This window comes from Entelurus aequoreus, linkage group LG01, assembly GCF_033978785.1.
Source record: "Entelurus aequoreus isolate RoL-2023_Sb linkage group LG01, RoL_Eaeq_v1.1, whole genome shotgun sequence".
In the NCBI taxonomy this organism is placed as follows: Eukaryota; Metazoa; Chordata; class Actinopteri; order Syngnathiformes; family Syngnathidae; genus Entelurus; species Entelurus aequoreus.
This window is the reverse complement of record NC_084731.1, coordinates 58,567,877-58,593,571: the sequence shown is the minus strand read 5'-3', so window position 1 is coordinate 58,593,571 and position 25,695 is coordinate 58,567,877. Positions and strand designations below refer to the sequence as shown.

At 37.0% G+C, this 25,695-nt stretch overlaps 1 protein-coding gene and 1 pseudogene across 1 annotated transcript; one reads left to right on the top strand and one right to left on the bottom strand.

Annotated features, from left to right (window-relative positions):
* Positions 1 to 1,184: 1,184 nt before the first annotated feature.
* Positions 1,185 to 24,320, bottom strand: LOC133633392 (fibromodulin-like). Its single transcript, XM_062025954.1, has 6 exons — positions 24,228 to 24,320; positions 10,332 to 10,710; positions 8,191 to 8,313; positions 5,378 to 5,518; positions 5,044 to 5,311; positions 1,185 to 2,452 (listed from the first exon to the last, which is right to left on the bottom strand). Exons 2-6 carry the CDS (start codon positions 10,674 to 10,676, stop codon positions 2,301 to 2,303), a joined length of 1,029 nt encoding a protein of 342 aa, XP_061881938.1. The 5' UTR covers positions 10,677 to 10,710; positions 24,228 to 24,320; the 3' UTR covers positions 1,185 to 2,300.
* Positions 17,759 to 24,187, top strand: LOC133646094 (uncharacterized; annotated as a pseudogene).
* Positions 24,321 to 25,695: the final 1,375 nt, after the last annotated feature.

Here is a 25,695-nt window from a genome sequence, read left to right as displayed (position 1 = left end):
GTGCTCAACAGGATGGTTACCGTATTTTCCGGACCATAGGGCGCAACGAATTACAAGGCGCACTGCCGATGAATGTCTATGTTCAATCTTTTTTCATATATAAAGGCGCACCGAATTATATGGCGCATTAAAAGGGTCATATTATGATTTTTTTTTTCTAAATGTAAAAGCCTTCCTTGTGGTCTACATAACATGTAATGGTGGTTCTTTGGTCAAAATGTTGCATAAATGATGTTTTACAGATCATCTTCAAGTCACTTTTTGACAGTGGCTTCCGGATGCACCGTTTTGTGGGCGGTCTTATTTACGTGGCTCACCTTCGACAGCGTCTTCTCCCCGTCATCTTTGTTGTAGCGGTGTAGCGTGCAAGGGCGGGAGTGGAAGAAGTGTCAAAAGATGGAGCTACCTGTTTTAATGATTTTCAGACTTTACTTAAATCAACAACGGAGCAGCATCTCCTCATCCGGAAACAACAACAAGGACTGAAATGTGTCCCGTGAAAAACCAACCGACCGAAACTCTCTAAAAGTTCCTTGGGTGGACAATGTAAACTCACTACACCGGTATGTTTTAGCGCTTTCATGGCGAGTTTACTGACATATATAAGTAATAATTTTACATTACTTTATATTAGAAATGGCAACAGCAGAGGATGAATGTCCCATAACAAGAAGATAGAGAAAAATTGTCGGCATGGACTACAAAGGCGGACGCGAGCAATTTTTCAGGATTTATGCAGATCCAAAATACAGATCAGCAGGTACAACCAGAAGGTAAGAAAAGTTGCTTTTGCGTAATATTGCGAAACAAAACGCCAGATAATATGTCTTAGCTTATACACACACCATAGTAAGGCTCCTATGTTGAAGCACAGTACAATCCATCAAGCGGTGCGGCTTCATAGCTTACAAAAGTCGTACTAAAACATTTTGATACATTATTGAGCGCCGTGTGTAATGTTCTATATTTTCAATGGAACATATAAAAGGTTGGTGTTGTTTACTTCAGTCATATTGCAGTCTACACGTATCTCTTGTGTTTGACTGCCATCTACTAGTCACACTTAACATTACCAAGTGAAATTGCTTTGAAGTCGGTAAGCACAACCAAAATTATTCTGTACATTAGGCGCACTGGGTTATAAGGCGCAGTGTAGAGTTTTGAGAGAAAAAAAAAATTAAGTGTGCGTTATAGTCCAGAAAATATGGTACTAAAAATAATACCATGGCTAAAAGTACACATATAAGACATGTAGCAGGTAAAACACACATTGTTAAAGATAAAATGAACACTTAGCGTGGGTTGAGTTTTTTCTTGCCCTGATGTGGGATCGTTGTGGCTTGTGCAGCCCTTTGAGACACTATATGAATAAACTTTGATTGATTGATTGATTGATTGATTGATTATGGACGGACAGTCAAGCACTACACAGAAAAGCACAAGACAAAACAGACAAAAGTTGGGTTGTCATTTAGCTGTTGTGACCGGTCATGAATGTTGCCTGCAACTCCAAATAATAAAGAATATAGATCAAAGAATATTTATTCATAACTTCACACGAGTCAGAAGTCAACTATTAAGACTAGAGATGTCCGATAATTTATTTATTTATTTATTTATTTTTCATAGATAAATACAATCATGTGAGCTTACGGACTGTATCCCTGCAGACTGCATTGATCTATATTGATATATAATGTATATATTGTGTTTTTTATGTTGATTTGATTAAAAAAATAAAAATAAAAACAATTATTTTATTTTTTTATTTCTTGCGTGGCCTGGTACCAATCGGTCCGCGGACCGGTACCGGGCCCGGTGGTTGGGGACCACTGGTGTAAAGCACAACGCCACTGGACTCTAGAGCAGCGGAGACGCCTTCTCTGGACTGATGAGTCATGCTTTTCCATCTGGCAATCTGATGGACCAGTCTGGGTTTGGAGGTTGCCAGGAGAATGCTACATTTCGGACTGTATTGTGCCGAGTGTGAAATTTGATAGAGGAGGAATTATGGTGTGGGGTTGTTTTTCAGGAGTTGGGCTTGGCCCCTTAGTTCCAGTGAAAGGAACTTTGAAACATTTTGGACAATTCCATGGGATGGCACTTCAAGTTCATATGTGAGTAAAGGCAGGTGGCCAAATACTTTTGGCAATATAGTGTATAACATACCTGACTATGTATATACATAGTACTTATATTTATTACCAAGTATTTGATCACCCATGATGCAGTTGAGGTCACTTCAAACATGAAACAGACGTAAACAAAGTCGTGACCTTTGAAGAGGCTGTGCGGCGCGTTTAAACCTCGATGCTGGAGGCCAGGCGCAGGCAAAGCGACGAATCGGACGGGATGTCCTGGGGAGCGATCTGGTTGCCGTCCAGGCGCAGAGTTTGCAGTCTGGAGAAGTTGTTGACGTCCACGAGGTTGCAGAAACTTCCCAGTGTGAACTCTGCAAGCACACAACATCCTTGTTGGCTCTGCTCACTAATGATGACAGCAGGGAAGGGATTTGTGCGGTCCCATTCCGGTTAATGGTAATCATTTTGCAATGCAGTCTGCTGAAAACAATGGAAAGTGCCACTCTACATAGCAACCGACGCTGTGGTCAAAGTTGGAAAAGCCACAAAAAACACATCTGTAGATATTCAACTCTACTGCCGTCTTTTGGCTGAAGTGGATAGTGCACCCAGCCAATTCATCACGTTTCATGTGTCAGGTAATCCCCTTCCTACTGTGCGTACATTTGAACATGTAATGACAGTGATGACTCTGTTTCAATGCAAAACATATTGCGACATTTTACGAACTATAAGGCGCTACTTTTTCCACTCTTTGAACCCTGCGAATAATAAAACAGTGTGGCTAAATTATGTATTTTTTTTCGCTGACGGCCATATTATATTGTATTCAACAAATAGTTTTCATATTACACAAACAGTGACACTGAAAAGGTGTGTTATTGTTTGTGTTATGGCGCCATCTTTTGAACAAGTTTCCTAACTACAGGCACTGTATTTAGTGCTTTCAACCGGAAGTAGACGTGCTGTTCCGTCTTCTAGCCGTCCATAGCGGTTCTACTCGTATGGAGTCTTCATTCATCACTCCAAGCAACGTTTGTAGGTTTTACAATATAACTAAAACAATTCTTACTTACTAAAGTGTCCCATGTGTGATGTCTGTAGGAGTGTTTCCATTCGTAATGTAATCAAGCTCGCGTCATTAGCATTAGCTAATATGCTAACACGTTTACGAGTGTCTGTGTTAGTATTATTAACTTACAATGACATTTTTTTTGTATTGTTTCAGTTGGGTAAATTTACCAAAACGTCACCGTGAAGTTTTTGAGTCTGTTTAGCTCAGTGCTACTCAAATATGTTCTGTTACGCCCCACCTAGGAAGAAGAACATTTTTCGAACCCCCCACTCTCCACTGTGACTATAAATAGTATAAATGGTCTATAAAATTGTTATAAGTATACCTCTGCAAAATATTTTAAGCTTATTAACATTATAAATAAAGTTGGTATGGTATGATATTAAAGGAAACAACACACTGGTCGTTCCTTTCTCCCACTGTGGTTACACTGAAGCCAAGGGATACATATGCCTTGTCATATTCTGGTATGGCAAAAAAAACATGCCCCCCGGCATCACACCGTGCCCCCTTCCCCACTATTTGAGAAGGACTGGTTAAAGAGCTTGCTTTCGCAACTATTAGGTGCATGACAATGACTTCTGTTTAAAAACAATTAGGGGTATGTACCGTATTTTTCGGCCCATAGGAAGCACCAGATTTTTTAGGCGCATTAAAGACTCCTTTGTTATGATTATTTTCTACATGTAAACACTTCCTAGTGGTCTACATAACATGTAATGGTGGTTCTTTGGTCAAAATGTTGTATAGATTATGTTTTACATAACATCTTCAAGTCGCTTTCTGACAATCTTTTCAGGATTCCTCGTTTTGTGGGCAAACTTATTTATGTGCCTCCACTTTGACAGTGTCTTCTCTCCACCATCTTTGTTGTGGTTTTTAGCACTTCGAAACGGAGTCTACTGACAGTAGACTCGGTATGGAACAGTGAGAACTGTACGCTACTTTGTATTAAAGGATGAATGCCCCACAACAAGAAGATAAAAGAAAAAGAAGAAGCTTATTGACTACAATGGCGGATGAATGCACATTTTCAGCACTTATGCAGATCCCAAATACACATCAGCAGGTACCAGAAAGTAACAAAAGTAGGTTTTGCATAATATTGCAAAATAAAACGCCAGATGATATCTCCTAATAGGTGCCATTTTGGGGTCCTTTTACATTAACACACCATAAAAATACCGTATGTTGAAGCACAGTACGTCTGACTATGGTAGCTGTAATGCTCCTAAAACACATCAAGCGGTGCGGATCATCGTTCATAGCTTACCAAAGTCGTACTAAAACATTTTGACAGATTTTCGAGCGCCGTGTGTACTGTTCTATATTCTCAACGAAACATCAACGTTTTGGTGTTGCTTGCTTACAGCTAGCATCATTTAATGAACAGGCGTCAAACTGCAGTCCACATGTATCTCTTGTGTGTGACTACAGTCTACTGGTCACACTTATGAATAAGCCGTGTACCAAATAAAAGTGTTTCGAGGTCGGTAAGCACAACCAGAATGAATACGTATATAAGGCGCAGTGGGTTATAAGGCGCACTGGGATATAAGTCAGTTTTTGAGAAAATACAAGGATTTTAAATGTGCGGAACGGTAAATTACCATTAAAAAAAGGGTTCCTACCAGTATATACCTGCGGCTTATAGTCTGTTGCAGCTAATACAGGTAAAATTATTTTTTTCCCTCTGAAATTTGGTGGGTGGGGTTTAAATATTGATGTACTTTATTGCCCGTAAATGATAGTACTTATAGTGTTGCTTTTGCAGGAACATCCTTGGTGGTCCTGCTGGGTCTCTGATAGTTGGTCATCCTGGCTGGTATACGCCCTCTCAGGTCACGTCTTTACCTGGGGCACTCGGCCCCCCCCACCCCCGCTCACCTTTGATCTGGTTGGCCTGCAGGTAGAGATGCTGCAGGGCGAGGCTGACTGGAGGGATTCTCTCCAGCCTGTTGAAGCTGAGGTCCAGCTCCACCAGCGCCGTCACGTTAAAGGCGCCGGAGGGCACGCCCGTGTTGGTCAGCTGGTTGTGGGCCAAGCGCAGGTACTGTAGCCGTGTCAAACCGCCCAAGAAGCCCTCGGACAGAGAGGCGATGGAGTTGGCGTCCAGGTAGAGCTGGTGGAGATGCTCGGGGAGACCCCCTGGGACCTTCGAGGCAAAGCTTTTTGACGACCGCAAATCCATTTTTTTTTATAACTGTAGGTAAAAACTCACCTTAGTCAACTTGTTGTTGCTGATGTCCAACAGTGTGAGGGACGCCAGAGACTGTAGTGACGCACCCATGTCTGTGATAGCGTTGTCATGGAGATGCAGGATGGTGAGGTTATCCATTCCGGCTAGATCTGAAGGCGTTACCTAGGCAACGTGTGATAAAAGGCCCATCAACAGCAAAAACGTAACAAAAGAAAAGGTATGCACTTCAAAATACACACACTAACAAACTTTAGGTTCCTGAAACGAAAGGTTCCTGTTGACATGTGACTGTGCAATAAGTATGTTGTGGGAACCCTGCGTCTTTAGAGCTGCACTGGAAAATGAGTCGACAGCCATTGGTTAGTTCATTGGCTAGCGCCGCTCGAATCAACTCTAAATCAGTGTGGAATTGTGCTTGCCGGTTTTAAACGTACATGTGCAGGGCTAAAGGTGTGTCCAAAGTGCGGCCCGCAGTTAATTTTTTCACGGCCCGTGGCACATTCTAAAAATATTTCCAAAAAAAAAACAACTACTTAAAAAAGTGGAATAAAAGAGCAAACAGGTGAAATGTAACAAGAGAAAGTTACAAAGTTGACTCTAATAACACAAAGCTTTTATGCAGGCAGTTTGTCTTTTCATTAAAGTTGTCATTGTTGAAAAAATAATAATGAATTAAATTCTATGTTATGAATTGTTGACCTATTCTAGGGTCCAATTATTTCACATGAAATATTCCACAGGCAGGGCGACACAGGTAGTAGAAGGCATGGTTGGGATTGGCAGCAGGTGTGTGTCCTAATCACCAAACTGAGGCAGGTGTGTGTCCTAATCACTAAACTGAGGCAAGTGTGTGTCCTAATCACCAAACTGAGCAGGTGTGTGTCCTAATAACTAAACTGGGGCAGGTGTGTGTCCTAATCACCAAACTGAGGCATGTATGTGTCCTAATCACCAAACAGAGGCAGATGTGTGTCTTAATCACTAAACAGAGGCAGGTGTGTGTCCTTATCCCCAAACAGAGGCAGGTGTGTGTCCTAATCACCAAAAAGAGGCAGGTGTGTATCTTAATCATCAAACAGAGGCAGGTGTGTGTCTTAATCACAAAACAGAGGCAGGTATGTGTCCTAATTACCAAAGAGGGGCAGGTGTGTGTCCTGATCACTAAGCAGAGGCAGGAGTGTGTTCTGATCACTAAACAGAGGCAGGTGTGTGTACTAATCACCAAACAGAGGCAGGTATGTGTCCTAATCACCAAACAGAGGCAGGTGTGTGTCCTAATCACCAAACAGAGGCAGGTATGTGTCCTAATCACCAAACAGAGGCAGGTGTGTGTCCTAATCACCAAACAGAGGCAGGCGTGTAAGCTCAGCGCTCCTAGCAACAGGAAGGTAAACAAAGGAGGGAAAACGCGCTGGCAAACCACAACACACGAAACATAGGGAATAATAATAACCAAAACTATACCTGCTGTGACAGGTCATGACACACTGTTACCTCCTGTTACATCTTGTTACATCTTCTTACCTCTTGTTACATCCTCTTACATCCTCTTACATCCTCTTACATCATCTTACCTCCTGCTACATCCTGTTACATCCTCTTACCTCTTGTTACATCCTGTTACCTCCTGTTACATCCTGCTACCTCCTGTTATATCATGTTACCTCCTGTTACATTCCCTTACCTCCGGTTACCTCCTGTTACATCCTGTTACCTCCTCTTACATCCTGTTAGCTCCTGTTAGCTCATGTTACCTCCTGTTACATCCTGTTACATCATGTTACCTCCTGTTACATCCCCTTAACTCCTGTTACCTCCTGCTACCCCCTGTTACATCCTGTTACCTCCTGTTACATCCCATTACATCCCGTTACCTCCTGTTACATCTCGTTACCTCCTGTTACCTCCTGTTACCTCCTGTTACATCCTGTTATATCATGTTACCTCCTGTTACATCCCCTTACCTCCGGTTACCTCCTGTTACATCCTGTTACATCCTGTTACCTCCTGTTACATCCTCTTACCTCCTGTTACATGCTGTTACATCCTGCTACCTACTGTTACACCCTGCTACCTCCTGTTACATCCTGTTACTTCCTGTTACATCCTGCTACCTTCTGTTACATCCTGCTACCTCCTGCTACCTCCTGCTACCTCCTGTTACCCCCTGTTACATCCTGTTACATCCTGTTACCTCCTCTTACATCCTGTTAGCTCTTGTTACCTCCTGTTACATCTTGTTACCTCTGGTTACCTCCTGTTACCTCCTGTTACCTCACGTTACACCCTTCTACCTCCTGCTACCTCCTGTTACATCATGTCACATCCTCTTACCTCCTTTTAGATCCTGTTATCTCTTGTTACATTCTGCTACATCCTGCTACATCCTGTTACATCCTGTTACATCCTGCTACCTCCTGTTGCATCCTCTTACCTCCTGTTAAATCCTGTTACCTCCTGTTAAATCCTGTTACCTCCTGTTACATCCTGTTACATCCTGTTACCTCCTGTTACATCATGTTACATGCTGTTACTTCCAGTTACATCCTGTTCCTCCTGTTTCCTCCTGTTACATCATGTTACATGCTGTTACCTCCTGTTACATCTTGTTACATCCTACCGACATTTTCCTATGTTGTACATTAGTTACATTTGTGTTTCAATGGTTACCACCATGCTTGTTTCTCTACCCTTGTGTGGTGCCATGACAAAAAAAAAAAAAAAAAAAACTCATCCCACTTCTCTGAGGTGACAAAGCTCACTCTGAATGGTCCCACTTCTGCAGGTTCTGTGTCTACATATATCTTATGGACCACGATCTAAGACTGAGGTACCTGCTGGATGCTGTTGTGGTCCATCCTCAGGTCTCGCAGGGAACGAGGGAGATTCTCAGGGACGTGGGTCAAATTGTTGTGTTGCAAATACAAACGCTCCAGTCCTTCCAACTTCACAAAGGCCTAAGATGAGTTTGGAGAAGTCATGACGTATCCACCATGCAGCCAGCATGCAAGCCACTACATTACTGGTGTCCAACTCAAGGCCCGGGGGCCACATTTGGCTCTCCGCATTATTTTATGTGGCTTGTTAATGCCTGGAAATAATATGCGTTAATAAAGTACTTCATCTTTTTCTACTGAATGTGTTTGTTCTTTACATTTTGACAGAATATAAACACATGTAATTAATGTACTTTTAAACTGTAATAGTGTCCAGAACTGCAACAAATATTATATTATCATAATTTCCAAACAATTTTCTTTGTTAAAATAAAAAGAAATATCTGCTTAACTTGTGATTTCAAAGCAAGTTAACCATCAAATTGTACACTGTCAAAATTAAAATAGATTTTACAGTAAAATTGACAGTGATTTTACAGCATATTACTGTAAATTGCTGAAACTTCCCCAAAAACATGTTTACGGTAAAGTTTTGTTGACTGAGCTGAGATTTTTTTTTTTTTACTATAAAATCTACAGGTGTTGTTTTTACAAAGTATTACTTTAAATGGAAAAACGATACCACATTTTTTTACGGTAAAAAAAAACTTACTGTAGTATATTGTAACAATTCAAGCATACATTTTTCACGTAACAAAACAGTGGTAATGTTTTTACATTTATCGTAATATGTTGTGAAAAGCACTTTATATTTTACAGTAAAATTCCGGTGACTGAGTTGCTGTTTTTTTACCGTAAAATCTATGGTTGTTGTTTTTACAATGTATTACTGTAAATGGAAAAACGGTACCACATTTTTTTTTACGGTTAACCAAAAAAAAAAAGACAACTCAGTTGCCAGAATATAAATACAAACAAAAACAACCTGGGAATGTTTTTACATTTACTGTAATGTGTTGTGAACAAAACAACAATACATTTTACAGTAAAATTCTAGCGACTTAGCTTCCATTAATTTACATAACAAAAGAGTGGTACTGTTTTTACATTTACTGTACTATGTTGTAAACAAAAACACTGTAAATTTTACAGTAAAATTCTAGCAACTAAGTTTTTTTTTACGTAACAAAAGAGTGGTACTGTTTTTACATTTACTGTACTATGTTGTAATATAAAACACTGGAAATTTTACACTAAATTTCTAGAGACTAAGTATTTTTACGTTACAAAAGAGTGCTACTGTTTTTACATTTACTGTAATATGTTGTAAACAAAAACACTGTAAATTTTACAGTACATTTTACAGTAAATTTCTAGTGACTAAGTTTTTTTACATAACAAAAGAGTGTTACTGTTTTTACATTTACTGTAATATGTTGTGAACAAAAACACTGTAAATTTTACAGTAAATTTTACAGTAAATTTCTAGCGACTAAGTTTTTTTACATAACAAAAGAGTGTTACTGTTTTTACATTTACTGTAATATGTTGTAGACAAAAACACTGGAAATTTGACAGTCAAAGTCTAGCGACTAAGCTTTTTTTTACGTAACAAAAAAGTGGTACTGTTTTTACATTTACTGTAATATGTTGTAACAAAATACTGTACATTTTACAGTAAAATTCTAGCGACTGAGTTGTCGTTTTTTATTTTGTTTTTACAGTACGTATAAAAATATATACAATAATTATAATCAAATGCATAAGCAAATTCATATACAGTAGAGAAGGGATTCATACGGCCCCATTCCTGGGTGGATCTCGAGTGAAAGAGGGGGGGTTAATCATTTTGCAGTGCAGTCTGCTGAAAATGATGGAAAAGAGACACTCTCCATAGCAACTCACACTGTGGTCAAAGTTGGAATGGCCACCAAACAGATTTAAGGATATTCAACACTCGACTGCCATCTAGTGGCCAAAGTGGCTGAAATTTGTCACGTTTCACGTGTCAGGTAAAGCGCAACGAATGGGGTCGTATGAATCCCCTTCCTACTGTTACAAGCGGCCATAACTAGAATGTGGCCCCTCAAAGGAAGCGAGTTTGACACGCCTGCACTAGATCGAGCTGGGCTGTTTACCTTCCGGCTGATGGCGCTGGCCGTGAGAAGGTTGTGGTGCAGCATGAGCCACCTCAGCTCGGTGGCGTTGAGCAGAGCAGAGTCTGACACAGCCGCAATGGCGTTATGCTGGAGGTAGAGGTACTTGATCCGGGAGGGCACGGTGGGCATGGCCGTCAGGCCCCGCCCGTCACAGTACATGGCGATGGGGAAGGTGGGAGGACAGTCACACTCGGGGGGACACTCGCCGCCTGTGGTGTCTGCCTGCAAGGAGCGCCGTCCGCTGTAGAGCCAGGCGAACGGATCTTGTCCACAGGAGGGAGACAGCGGAAGCAGGGCGGAGAGGAGGAAGATCACCTGACGCATGGCGGGACTCGGACACAATGCACCTTCAGCTGACCTGAGAGACGGAGAAGTCACACTCACAAACGTTTAGTACTAGCGAGGTGCAAAATGGAGGTTTCTCAGCTAAAATGTGCTTGCACAAAACTAAATAAACATTCAAGGGTTTCAGAACATCTAATTTAAATATTCTAATGCAACTTAAAACACAGTTAATATACTTATATACTGTATATAATCCATATTTACATATATGTATATATATATATATATATATATATATATATATATATATATATATATATATATATATATATATATATATATATATATATATATATATATATATATATATATATATATATATATATCTGTAATGAGATAGAGACTTGTCCAGGTTGTACCCTGCCTTCCGCCCAAATGTAGCTGGGATAGGCTTCAGCCACCCCCGCGCCCCTGAGAGAGACAAGCGGTAGAAAATGTATGTATATATGCATATATATGCATATTTAAATATATATGTATATATATATATATATATATATATATATATATATATATATATATATATATATATATATACATACTGTATATATATATATATACAGTATATGTATGTATGTCTATATATATATATATAGACATACATACATATATATATATATATATATATATATACATACTGCATATATATATATATATATATATATATATATATATATATATATATATATATATATATATATATATATATATATATTTACATACTGTATATATATATATATATATATATATATATATATATATATATATATATATATATATATATATATATATATATATACATACTGTATATATATATATATATATATATATATATATATATATATATATATATATATATATATATATATATATATATATATATATATATATACACACATAAATACAGCATAGGATATATATATATATATATATATATATATATATATATATATATATATATATATATATATATATATATATATATATATATATATATTTACATACTGTATATATATATATATATATATATATATATATATATATATATATATATATATATATATATATATATATATATATATATATATATACATACTGTATATATATATATATATATATATATATATATATATATATATATATATATATATATATATATATATATATATATATATATATATATATATATATATATATACACACATAAATACAGCATAGGATTGATTTCTGTAAAATAGTGCTTAATGATACGTATGTATAATGTATAATACACATTATATATGTATATATATATATATATATATATATATATGTTTATATATATATATATATGTATATATATATATATATATATATATATATATATATATGTTTATATATTTTATAAATGATGATAAAAAAAAACAAAAGTCATGCAAACTTCCAACATCCTAAAAGACATTAAAAAGAACATTTCCATCAAGAAAAAAAGAAAGTAATATTATGCTTACTTTTTTTCCCCATTTACTTTAGTTATCCCTTGCACATGTTTCATGTTTTCTTTTGTCTATTATTTCCTTATGGCAGATTAGTTTTTTTCTATTTCCTATTTACTGATTAAAAATGATAGAGAAAAATAATTTCTCTGCACATTTTTTGGAAAAAACGTATAGTTACTTGATGTTTGAAGTGTATGTATGATATAGAATAGAAAAAAATTTAATAGAAAGTACTTTATTGATCCCTGGGGGAAATGATATATAAAAGAGCTGTGATTGGTCAGGTTGTTACGACATCATTTCTGGGGCTCACACGGTTCACCTTCGCCAACGTAGCAATGTGTACATTAAAAGGGAGTGTTCATTAAAATGATTACCGTATTTTTCAGACCATAGGGCACACCGGATTATAAGGCGCATTAAAGGGGTCATATTAGGATTTTTTTCTAAATGTAAAATACTTCCTTGTGGTCTACATAACATGTAATGGTGGTTCTTTGGTCAAAATGTTGCATAGATGATGTTTTACACATCATCTACAAGTCGCTTTCTGACCGTCTCTTCAGGATGCACCGTTTTCGACAGCGTCTTCTCCCCGTCATCTTTGTTGTAGCGGTAGTTTTTAGCGCTTTCATAGCCAGTCTACTGACAGAACTTTACACTACTTTATATTAGAAATGGCAACAGCGGAGGATGAATGTCCCATAACAAGAAGAAAGAGAAAAAGAAGAAGCTTATTGACTACGATGGCGGACGAGCGCAAATTTTCAGGACTTATGCACATCCCAAATACACATCAACAGGTACCAGAAGGTAAGAAAAGTTGGTTTTGCATAATATTGCAAAACAAAATGCTTGATATTGTCTGGTAGTAGGTGCCATTTTGAGGTCCTTATACACACACCATAATAATACTGTATGTTGAAGCGCAGTACGTCTGACTATGGTAGCCGTAATGCTCCGACAATCCATCAAGCACTATGGCTTCGTAGTCATTCTAAAAAAATGTTGACATATTTTTGAGCGCCTTGTGTAATGTTCTATATTCTCAATGAAACATCAAAGTTTTGGTGTTTACTGGCATCAACCTGCAGTCCACACATATCTCTTATGTGTGACTGCCATCTACTGGTCACACTTATCATTACACCATGTACCAAATAAAATTGCTTCAAGGTCCAAAATTATTCTGTACATTAGGCGCACAGGTTTATAAAGCGCTCTGTCCATTTTTGAGAAAAATGTAAATATTTTAAATGCGCCTTATAGTCAGAAAAATATGGTACCTGCTAGTTCCATTAAAAGTGAGTGTTTATTAAAATGATTACTTGCTCGTTCCATTAAAAATGAGTATTTATAAAAATGTTACCCGCTTGTTCCAATAAAATTGAGTGTTTATTAAAATGATTACGTGGGACGGCGTGGCGAAGTTGGTAGAGTGGCCGTGCCAGCAATCGGAGGGTTCCTGGTTCGATTCCCACCTTCTACCAACCTAGTCACGTCCGTTGTGTCCTTGAGCAAGACACTTCACCCTTGCTCCTGATGGCTGCTGGTTAGCGCCTTGCATGGCAGCTCCCGCCATCAGTGTGTGAATGTGTGTGTGAATGGGTGAATGTGGAAATACTGTCAAAGCGCTTTGAGTACCTTGAAGGTAGAAAAGCGCTATACAAGTATAACCCATTTATCATTTATTTATCATTACCTGCTATATCCAGTATTAAAAGTGAGTGTTTATTAAAATGTTTCTCGCTGGTTCCATTAAAAGTGAGTGTTTATTAAAATGATTACCTGCTAGATCCAGTAATAAAAGTGAGTATTTATTAAAATTGTACCTGCTAGTTCCATTAAAATTGAGTGTTTATTAAAATTAATACCTTCTAGTTCCAGTATTAAAAGTAAGTATTTATTAAAATGATTACCCGCTAGTTCCAGTATTAAAAGTGAGTATTTATTTAAATGATTACCTGCTAGTTCCATTCAAAGTGAGTGTTTTTTAAAATATTACCTGCTAGTTCCACTATTGAAAGTGAGTGTTTAATAAAATATTACCTGCTAGTTTCAGTATTAAAAATAAGTGTTTATTAAAACGATTACCCGCTAGTTCCTGTATTAAAAGTGATAAGTTATTTAAATTATTACCCGCTAGTTCCAGTATTAAAAGAGAGTATTTAATAATTGAGTACCTGCTAGTTCCAGTTTTAAAATGTGGGTATTTATTAAAATGATTACCCGCTAGTTCCATTAAAAGTGAGTGTTTATCAAAATAATTACCTGCTAGTTCCGGTATTAAAAGTGAGTATTTATTAAAATGATTACCTGCTCGTTCCAGTATTAAAAGTGAGTATTTATTAAAATTTTACCTGCGAGTTCTATTAAAAGTGAGTGTTTATCAAAATTAATACATTCGAGTTCCAGTATTAAAAGTAAGTATTTATTAAAATGATTACCCACTAGTTCCAGTATTAAAAGTAAGTATTTATTAAAATGATTACCCACTAGTTCCAGTATTAAAAGTAAGTATTTATTAAAATGATTACCCACTAGTTCCAGTAATAAAAGTGAGTATTTATTTAAATGATTACCCGCTAGTTCCATTAAAAGTGAGTGTTTATTAAAATAATTACCTGCTAGTTCCAGTATTAAAAGTGAGGGTTTCTTAAAACGACTACCTTCTAGTTCCAGTATTAAAAGTAAGTATTTATTAAAATGATTACCCGCTAGTTCCATTAAAAGTGTGCGTTTATTAAAATATTACCTGCTAGTTCCAGTATTGAAAGTGAGTGTTTAATAAAATGATTACCCGCTAGTTCCAGTATTAAAAGTGGGTATTTATTCAAATGTTACCTGCTAGTTCCAATAAAAGTGAGTGTTTATTAAAATTAATACGTTCTAGTTCCAGTATTAAAAGTAAGTATTTATTAAAATTATTACCCGCTAGTTCCATTAAAAGTGAGTGTTTATTAAAATATTACCTGCTAGTTCCAGTATTGAAAGTGAGTGTTTACTAAAATGATTACCCCCTAGTTCCAGTATTAAAAGTGAGTGTTTATTAAAATGAGTGCCCGCCAGTTCCATTAAAAGTGAGTGTTTATTAAAATAATTACTTGCTAGTTCCAGTATTACAAGTGAGTGTTTATTAAAATGATTACTTGCTCGTTCCAGTATTAAAAGTGAGTATTTATTAAAATGGTACCTGCTAGTTCCAATAACAGTGAGTGTTTATTAAAATTAATACCTTATAGTTCCAGTATGAAAAGTAAGTATTTATTAAAATGATTACCCGCTAGTTCCAGTATTAAAATTGAGTACTTATTAAAATTATTACATGCTAGTTCCAGTATTAAAAGTGAATATTTATTAAAATGATTACCCGCTAGTTCCATTAAAAGTGTGCGTTTATTAAAATATTACCTGCTAGTTTCAGTATTGAAAGTGAGTGTTTAATAATTGATTACCGGCTAGTTCCAGTATTAATATGTGGGTATTTATTAAAATGATTACCCGCTAGTTACAGTATTAAAAGTGAGTATTTATTTAAATGATTACCCACTAGTTCCATTAAAAGTGAGTGTTTATTAAAATATCAGCTGCTAGTTCCAGTATTGAAAGTGAGTGTTTAATAACATGATTACCCGCTAGTTTCAGTATTAAAAGTGAGTATTTATTCAAATGTTACCTGCTAGTTCCAATAAAAGTGAGTGTTTATTAAAATTAATGCCTTCTAGTTCCAGTATTAAAAGTAAGTATTTATTAAAATTATTACCCGCTAGTTCCATTAAAAGTGAGTGTTTATTAAAATATTACCTGCTAGTTCCAGTATTGAAAGTGAGTGTTTAACCCGCTAGTTCCAGTATTAAAAGTGAGTGTTTATTAAAATGAGTCCCTGCCAGTTCCATTAAAAGTGAGTGTTTATTAAAATAATTACCTGCTAGTTCCAGTATTACAAGTGAGTGTTTATTAAAATGATTACTAGCTCATTCCAGTATTAAAAGTGAGTATTTATTAAAATGGTACCTGCTAGTTCCAATAACAGTGAGTGTTTATTAAAATGAATACCTTATAGTTCCAGTATGAAAAGTAAGTATTTATTAAAATGATTACCCGCTAGTTCCAGTATTAAAATTGAGTATTTATTAAAATGATTACATGCTAGTTCCAGTATTAAAAGTGAGTATTTATTTAAATGATTACCCGCTAGTTCCATTAAAAGTAAGTGTTTATTAAAATATTACCTGCTAGTTCCAGTATTGTAAGTGAGTGTTTAATACAATGATTACCCACTAGTTCCAGTATTAAAAGTGAATGTTTATTAAAACGATTACCCGCTAGTTCCCGTATTAAAATTCAGTATTTATTAAAATGATTACCTGCTAATTCCAGTATTAAAAGTGAGTACTTATTAAAATTGTACCTGCTAGTTCCATTTAAAGTGAGTGTTTATTAAAATTAATACCTTCTAATTCCAGTATTATAAGTGAGTATTTATTAAAATGATTACTTGCTCGTTCCAGTATTAAAAGTGAGTATTTATTTAAATGATTACCCGCTAGTACCATTAAAAGTAAGTGTTTATTAAAACAATTACTTGCTAGTTCCAGTATTAAAAGTGAATATTGATTAAAATGATTACCTGCTAGTTCCAGTATTAAAAGTGAATGTTTAATAAAATGATTACCCGCTAGTTTCAGTATTAAAAGTGAGTATTTATGAAAATTGTACCTGCTAGTTCCATTAAAAGTGAGTGTTTATTACAATTTTACCTGCTGGTTCCAGTATTGAAAGTGAGTGTTTAATAATTGATTCCCTGCTAGTTCCAGTATTAAAATGTGGGTATTTATTAAAATGATTATCCGCTAGTAAAAAAATGGCGGCGCATGGCGATGGTGATGGCGATGATGGTGTAGAGCGATTTGGCAAAAAACACCCGTCATTTCTGTCAATTTCATGGCTGGCTCAAAGCGTGAACACTCTGTGATCACATACGACCGACGGACAATTCTGGATGTGGATGGATCGGGTTGTTATAGACTGAAAGATGCATGTACGGTGGACCTCCTCGCTAGCATGGGAATACTTCGTGGGCTACATCGAGCGGCCTTTGTAGCAGCGGAGTCAAGTGCTAGCGGTGACCGCCAATGCAGACGACGTAAGCGGTGCGAGCGGAAGCAGAAGCGGGGATGCCGAGCTGGGCTAACATCAAAGAGAAAAGCTAACCAAAGAAGCGTGGAGTCTCCGGGTAAGAAGCCATTTAAACTAGAACTAGCCGGCGTCAGGCTGGATAATCCCTGCACACATAGCAATTCTCTTAGAATAAAACACAACTCACATAATGTTTTTTCTTTTGTGACCGTGTCAGAGGCAGACATACATTGTACTGAGGTAGCTAACTATGATGCGTTCAGTTTATCGCAATATCAAGCAAACAATCTGAATATCCCTGTCGTATCAATTCCTAGATATGGTCGAAACTATTTAAAGTGCACTACGCATAATAAACGCAACATTATTAATATTGCTACTTCGGATAATTTCAACAAACAATCCTCAAAACAGCCCACTACCTATAATATGGGCTTTTTAAACATAAGATCATTATCTTCCAAAACGTTGTTAGTTAATGAAGTCATTAGAGACAACAAACTTGACGTCGTTGGTCTCGCCGAGACCTGGCTCAAACCAGACGATTTTTTTGCGCTAAATGAGGCATCTCCTACTAACTATACCAATACACATGTTGCCCGACCTCTTAAAAGGGGAGGGGGTGTCGCACTAATATACAATAATAAACTATAATCTTACACCTAACCTAAATAATAAATATAACTCATTTGAGGTGCTCACTTTGAGGTTTGTCACACCGCTGCCTCTCCACCTGGCTGTTATCTACCGCCCCCCTGGGCCCTATTCGGACTTCATCAGTGAATTCTCAGAGTTTGTTGCTGATCTAGTGACGCACGCCGACAATATAATCATAATGGGGGACTTTAATATCCATATGAATACCCCATCGGACCCTCCATGCGTGGCGCTCCAGACTATAATTGATAGCTGTGGTCTTACACAAATAATAAATGAACCCACGCATCGCAACGGTAATACGATAGATCTAGTGCTTGTCAGGGGTGTCACCACCTCTAAAGTTACGATACTCCCGTACACTAAAGTAATGTCCGATCATTACCTTATAAAATTCGAAGTTCTGACTCATTGTCAACAAACTAATAATAATAATAATAACTACTATAGCAGCCGCAACATTAATGCTACCACAACGACGACTCTTACTGACCTACTGCCTTCGGTATAGGCACCATTCCCAAATTATGTGGGCTCTATTGATAACCTCACTAACAACTTTAATGACGCCCTGCGCAACACCATTGATAGTGTAGCACCGCTAAAGCTAAAAAGGGCCCCTAAAAGGCGTACCCCATGGTTTACAGAAGAAACTAAAGCCCAGAAATTATCATGTAGAAAGCTGGAACGCAAATGGCGTGCGACTAAACTTGAGGTTTTCCATCAAGCATGGTGTGACAGTTTAATAACTTATAAACGCATGCTTACCTCAGCTAAAGCTAAATATTACTCAAATCTCATCCACCTCAACAAAAATGATCCTAAATTTCTGTTTAGTACAGTAGCATTGCTAACCCAACAAGGGACTCCTCCCAGTAGCTCCACCCACTCAGCAGATGACTTTATGAATTTCTTTAATAAGAAAATTGAAGTCATTAGAAAAGAGATTAAAGACAATGCATCTCAGCTACAACTGGGTTCTATTAACACAGATAAGACTGTATATACGACGGATACCGCCCTCCAAAATAGTTTCTCTCTCTTTGATGAAATAACATTGGAGGAATTGTCAAAATGTGTAAATGGGACAACACAAACAACATGTTTACTTGACCCAATTCCTGGGAAACTTATCAAGGAGCTTTTTGTATTATTAGGTCCATCAGTGTTAAATATTATAAACTTATCACTTTCCTCTGGCACTGTTCCCCTAGCATTCAAAAAAGCGGTTATTCATCCTCTACTCAAAAGACCTTACCTCGATCCTGATCTCCTGGTAAACTACCGGCCGGTGTCCCACCTTCCGTTTATCTCGAAAATCCTTGAAAAAATTGTAGCACAGCAGCTAAATGAACACTTAGCGTCTAACAATCTCTGTGAACCTTTTCAATCCGGTTTCAGGGCAAATCACTCTACGGAGACAGCCCTCGCAAAAATGACTAATGATCTATTGCTAACGATGGATTCTGATGCTTCATCTATGTTGCTGCTCCTTGATCTTAGCGCCGCTTTCGATACTGTTGATCATAATATTTTATTAGAGCGTATCAAAACGTGTATTGGGATGACAGACTTAGCCTTGTCTTGGTTTAACTCTTATCTTACTGACAGGATGCAGTGTGTCTCCCATAACAATGTGACCTCGGACTATGTTAAGGTAACGTGCGGAGTTCCCCAGGGTTCGGTTCTTGGCCCTGCACTCTTTAGTATTTACATGCTGCCGCTAGGTGACATCATACGCAAATACGGTGTTAGCTTTCACTGTTATGCTGATGACACCCAACTCTACATGCCCCTAAAGCTGACCAACACGCCGGATTGTAGTCAGCTGGAGGCGTGTCTTAATGAAATTAAACAATGGATGTCCGCTAACTTTTTGCAACTCAACGCTAAGAAAACGGAAATGCTGATTATCGGTCCTGCTCAACACCGACATCTATTTAATAATACCACCTTAACATTTGACAACCAAACAATTAAACAAGGCGACTCGGTAAAGAATCTGGGTATTATCTTCGACCCAACTCTCTCGTTTGAGTCACACATTAAGAGTGTTACTAAAACGGCCTTCTTTCATCTCCGCAATATCGCTAAAATTCGTTCCATTTTGTCCACAAGCGATGCTGAGATCATTATCCATGCGTTCGTTACATCTCGTCTCGATTACTGTAACGTTTTGTTTTCGGGCCTCCCTATGTCTAGCATTAAAAGATTACAGATGGTACAAAATGCGGCTGCTAGACTTTTGACAAAAACAAGAAAGTTTGATCATATTACGCCTATACTGGCTCACTTGCACTGGCTTCCTGTGCACCTAAGATGCGACTTTAAGGTTTTACTACTTACGTATAAAATACTACACGGTCAAGCTCCTGCCTATCTTGACGATTGTATTGTACCATATGTCCCGGCAAGAAATCTGCGTTCAAAGAACTCCGGCTTATTAGTGATTCCCAGAGCCCAAAAAAAGTCTGCGGGCTATAGAGCGTTTTCTATTCGGGCTCCAATACTATGGAATGCCCTCCCGGTAAAAGTTAGAGATGCTACCTCAGTAGAAGCATTTAAGTCTCATCTTAAAACTCATTTGTATACTCTAGCCTTTAAATAGACTCCCTTTTTAGACCAGTTGATCTGCCGTTTCTTTTCTTTTCTTTTCTACTCTGCTCCCAACCCGGGGTGGACCGCTAGCCTGTCCATCTGATGGGGACATCTCTACGCTGCTGACCCGTCTCCGCTCGGGATGGTTCCTGCTGGCCCCACTATGGACTGGACTTTCGCTGATGTGTTGGACTTTCACAATATTATGTCAGACCCACTCGACATCCATTGCTTTCGGTCTCCCCTAGAGGGGGGGGGGGGGGGGGGGGGTTACCCACATATGCGGTCCTCTCCAAGGTTTCTCATAGTCATTCACATCGACGTCCCACTGGGGTGAGTTTTCCTTGCCCGTATGTGGGCTCTGTACCGAGGATGTCGTTGTGGCTTGTACAGCCCTTTGAGACACTTGTGATTTAGGGCTATATAAATAAACATTGATTGATTGATTGATGATAGTTCCAGTATTAAAAGTGAGCATTTATTTAAATGATTATCCGCTAGTTCCATTAAAAGTGAGTGTTTAATAAAATATTACCTGCTAGTTCCAGTATTGAAAGTTAGTGTTTAATAAAATGATTACCCGCTAGTTCCAGTATTAAAAGTGAGTGTTTGTTAAAACGACTACCCGCTAATTCCAGTATTAAAAGTGAGTATTTATTAAAATGATTACCCGCTAGTTCAAGTATTAAAAGAGAGTATTTAATAATTGGTTACCTGCTAGTTCCAGTATTAAAATGTGGGTATTTATTAAAATGAGTAACCGCCAGTTCCATTAAAAGTGAGTGTTTATTAAAATAATTACCTGCTAGTTCCAGTATTACAAGTGAGTGTTTATTAAAATGATTACTTGCTCGTTCCAGTATTAAAAGTGAGTATTTATTAAAATGTTACCTGCTAGTTCCATTAAAAGTGAGTGTTTATTCAAATTAATACCTTCTAGTTCCAGTATGAAAAGTAAGTATTTATTAAAATGATTACCCGCTAGTTCCAGTATTAAAAGTGAGTATTTACTTAAATGATTACCCGCTAGTTCCATTAAAAGTGAGTGTTTATTAAAATATTACCTGCTAGTTCGAGGATTGAAAGTGAGTGTTTAATACAATTATTACCCGATAGTTCCAGGATTAAAAGTGAGTGTTTATTAAAACGATTACCCGCTAGTTCCATTATTAAAATTGAGTATTTATTAAAATGATTACCTGCTAGTTCCAGTATTAAAAGACAGTATTTAATAATTGATTACCTGCTAGTTCCAGTATTAAAATGTGGGTATTTATTAAAATGATTACCTGCTAGTTCCAGTATTAAAAGTGAGCGTTTATTTAAATGATTACCCGCTAGTTCCATTAAAAGTGAGTGTTTATTAAAATATTACCTACTAGTTCCAGTATTGAAAGTGAGTGTTTAATAAAATGATTACCCGCTAGTTCCAGTATTAAAAGTGAATGTTTATTAAAACGATTACCCGCTAGTTCCAGTATTAAAAGTGAGTATTTATTCAAATGATCATCTGCTAGTTCTAGTATTAAAAGAGAGTACTTAATAATTGATTACCTGCTAGTTCCAGTATTAAAATGTGGGTATTATTTAAAATGAGTACCCGCCAGTTACATTAAAAGTGAGTGTTTATTAAAATAATGACCTGCTAGTACCAGTATTACAAGTGAGTGTTTATTAAAATGATTACTTGCTCGTTCCAGTATTAAAAGTGAGTGTTTATTAAAATATTACCTGCTACTTCCATTAAAAGTGAGTGTTTATTAAAATTAATACCTTCTAGTTCCAGTATGAAAAATAAGTATTTATTACAATGATTACCCGCTAGTTCCAGTATTAAAAGTGAGTATTTATTCAAATGATTACCCGCTAGTTCCAGTATTAAAAAGTGAGTATTTATTTAAATCATTACCTGCTAGTTCCATTAAAATTGAGTGTTTATTAAAATATTACCTGCTAGTTCCAGTATTGAAAGTGAGTGTTTAATAAAATGATTACCCGCTAGTTCCAGTATTAAAAGTGAATGTTTATTAAAACGATTACCCGCTAGTTCCAGTATTAAAAGTGAGTATTTATTCAAATGATCATCTGCTAGTTCTAGTATTAAAAGAGAGTATTTAATAATTGATTACCTGCTAGTTCCAGTATTAAAATGTGGGTATTATTTAAAATGAGTACCCGCCAGTTACATTAAAAGTGAGTGTTTATTAAAATAATGACCTGATAGTACCAGTATTACAAGTGAGTGTTTATTAAAATGATTACTTGCTCGTTCCAGTATTAAAAGTGAGTGTTTATTAAAATATTACCTGCTACTTCCATTAAAAGTGAGTGTTTATTAAAATTAATACCTTCTAGTTCCAGTATGAAAAGTAAGTATTTATTAAAATGATTACCCGCTAGTTCCAGTATTAAAATTGAGTATTTATTAAACGATTACCCGCTAGTTCCCGTATTAAAAGTGAGTATTTATTAAAATGATTACCTGCTAGTTCCAGTATTAAAAGTGAGTATTTATTACAATTTTACCTGCTAGTTCCATTAAAAGTGAGTATTTATTAAAATTAACACCTTGTAGTTCCAGTTTAAAATGTGAGTATTTATTAAAATGATTACTTGCTAGTTCCAGTATTAAAAGTTAGTATTTATTTAAATGATTACCCGCTAGTACCATTAAAAGTGAGTGTTTATTAAAATAATTACCTGCTAGTTCCAGTATTAAAAGTGAATATTGATTCAAATGATTACCCGCTAGTTTCAGTATTAAAAGTGAATGTTTAATAAAATGATTACCCGCTAGTTTCAGTATTAAAAGTGAATGTTTAATAAAATGATTACCCGCTAGTTTCAGTATTAAAAGTGAGTATTATTTAAAATGATTACCTGTCAGTTCCAGTATTAAAAGTGAGTATTTAATAATAGATTACCCGCTAGTTCCAGCTCCGAACATGAAATATATTTACTACAACCACTACTACACGCCACCTGCTCGTACCGAAACAAAGATTGTGGATGACTGACAAGAGGCTCACTCTCTTCATGTAATTCCACTGGCGAATAAACGTGCCACACAGATTGAACCCTCTTGTATCCGCTTTAAGAGCCAGAGAGGAAGAAAAAAAGGAAAATGCAGAGACGTAGCAATTGAAGGATGATGGCAAAGTTTTCAGGAATGGTTGGATTGATTGACTTATTGATTGACTTATTGACTTATTAATTGACTTGTTGACTGTCAGCCCAGGCCTACAATCATATTACCATTTAATGCCTCTGGATGTCCATTTTAATGCTTTTTAATGGCATGTAGGCCCTTAAATTTCAGAAAAATCCATTGAATGAATTTTAATGCTTTTTGACGGCCCGCGGGGACCCTGCCTTCCAACATGAGAAGAGTCGCCATGGCGTATTTTGGAAGCGGAAAGTGCCGGCAGGGAGTCACATTCTTGGAGGGTTTAGTCCATGGGGAGGAAGTGGGGAAAAAATAGAAAAAAGAAAACCACAGTAAGAAAAGGCGGCTTTGTCGACGGGCCTCAGGAATGGTCCAAATTGTGCGTAGGTCGGAGGAGCAAAGAACAGGCGAGGTCCCATCATCAGGTGTTGATGGCGGCCCTCATCAGATAAAGACACACTGACAGACATAATCTTTCACCAAATAATTTACCTGATTTTAGCGAGAGTTCCCTCTGTGTGCCCCTTCTGCCTGCGACTTGTGTTCCTTGGACCAACACTTCACAAACATACACTTCAAGGTCTCCACCCCATTTGGCTTCCTTCGCCATGGTGGTTGCCCCCGCCCCTTTCCTTCACGCTGCTATGATAGGCTGTGATCGGCACATGTGGGCGAGCGGTCCGCTTCCTCTCCTCCTGCCAAGGTGAGATAAAAACAGGTGATGCCTGCGTGGACTTCATGCCAGTCACTTCCTGCCCGTCTCCACTCGTACTTTTGCTGCCATTTTCGAGGAAAGAATTCCCCGTACAAAAAGTAGTCGGAGATGTTTTGCAGTGGAAAGTGTGAGCCAGGCGAGTGTGGAACGCACTTATGTAGAGGCATTGTGCCAGGATTGTTTACAGCTTTGTTTGTGCTTTCACACCACTTGTTTTTTTTGGTTGTGGAAAATCTGTGAATTTATGTGAGACTCTTGTACATTTATTAGGATGAGGCATCATCTTCACCCCTGGAGATGTTTTGCCTGTAAAAAAAAATTCCCTATTGGCCGCTGAATATTACTAAGTATTTGCCTGTGACTTTGGCTGGTTTTCATGCATCCCAAGTCAGGGTGGAACCACACAAAAAAAAAAAAAAAAAAATCTGGAAAAAAGGCTATTTCATCCCTATAAGCCTGTTTTGTAGGTTTCCCTGCTCTGCAGGGGCCCTAACGTATATTCCGCTCTACACCAGGATATTGAGCACCGGACTGTTATTTTTTTTATTTTTTAACTGAAATACACACAATGACAAATGTATAAGCTATGTGATTCAATTAACATACTGAAATGTAATACACAATATGTGAATATTAGCTTTACACAAATATACAGTACCATCATCAAACAAATATTTCTTAATGTTGAAACTATTTCAATGGTGGAAATACACGACTGACAGCCATTTTAAGTCCTCAAAACATCCATTGAAACAGTGCACAAAATAAGTTTTTCAATAAACATCTTAGTATCAAATTTAACCACTTGCCAACTTAATATTGAGTTACATAAACAAGTTAAACAGTTTACTTACAGACTTATCTTTTCCAAGGCTTGTAAGAGCTAACACAACTTGTCTACTTCTCAATTGTCTCATGAACTTAACTGACGTCACCAACCCGGAAGTGCCCAAACTAATGACGCGTAGTATTTTCATATCGCCACAAGGTGTCAGTAAGAGTCTACAATCAAATGGACATAACATTGCCTTCCCACAGGGCATTTCCTGTGGGAAGGGATTCGTTCCCAGGGATTCTAATAAAGAACCAACTCTTTTTCTTTACTATAGTGGCCTCGATAACGGGAACCGGTTCTCAAACAGGGATTCGAGTCCATAGAATCGTTTCTTTTCTTATCGAACAACCGGGAGAACCGGTTTCGTACATCATCCCTAATTGTGTGTATACCAGTCAATATGTATTGTG

Coding starts and splice junctions, on each gene's coding strand:
- LOC133633392 (XM_062025954.1), bottom strand. CDS start 10,676: ATGCGTCAGGTGATCTTCCTCCTCTCCGCCCTGCTTCCGCTGTCTCCC. Junction 5,519..8,190: donor ACCACAACAGCATCCAGCAG/GTACCTCAGTCT, acceptor CACGTTGCCTAG/GTAACGCCTTCAGATCTAGC. Junction 2,453..5,043: donor GCAGGCCAACCAGATCAAAG/GTGAGCGGGGGT, acceptor GTGTGCTTGCAG/AGTTCACACTGGGAAGTTTC.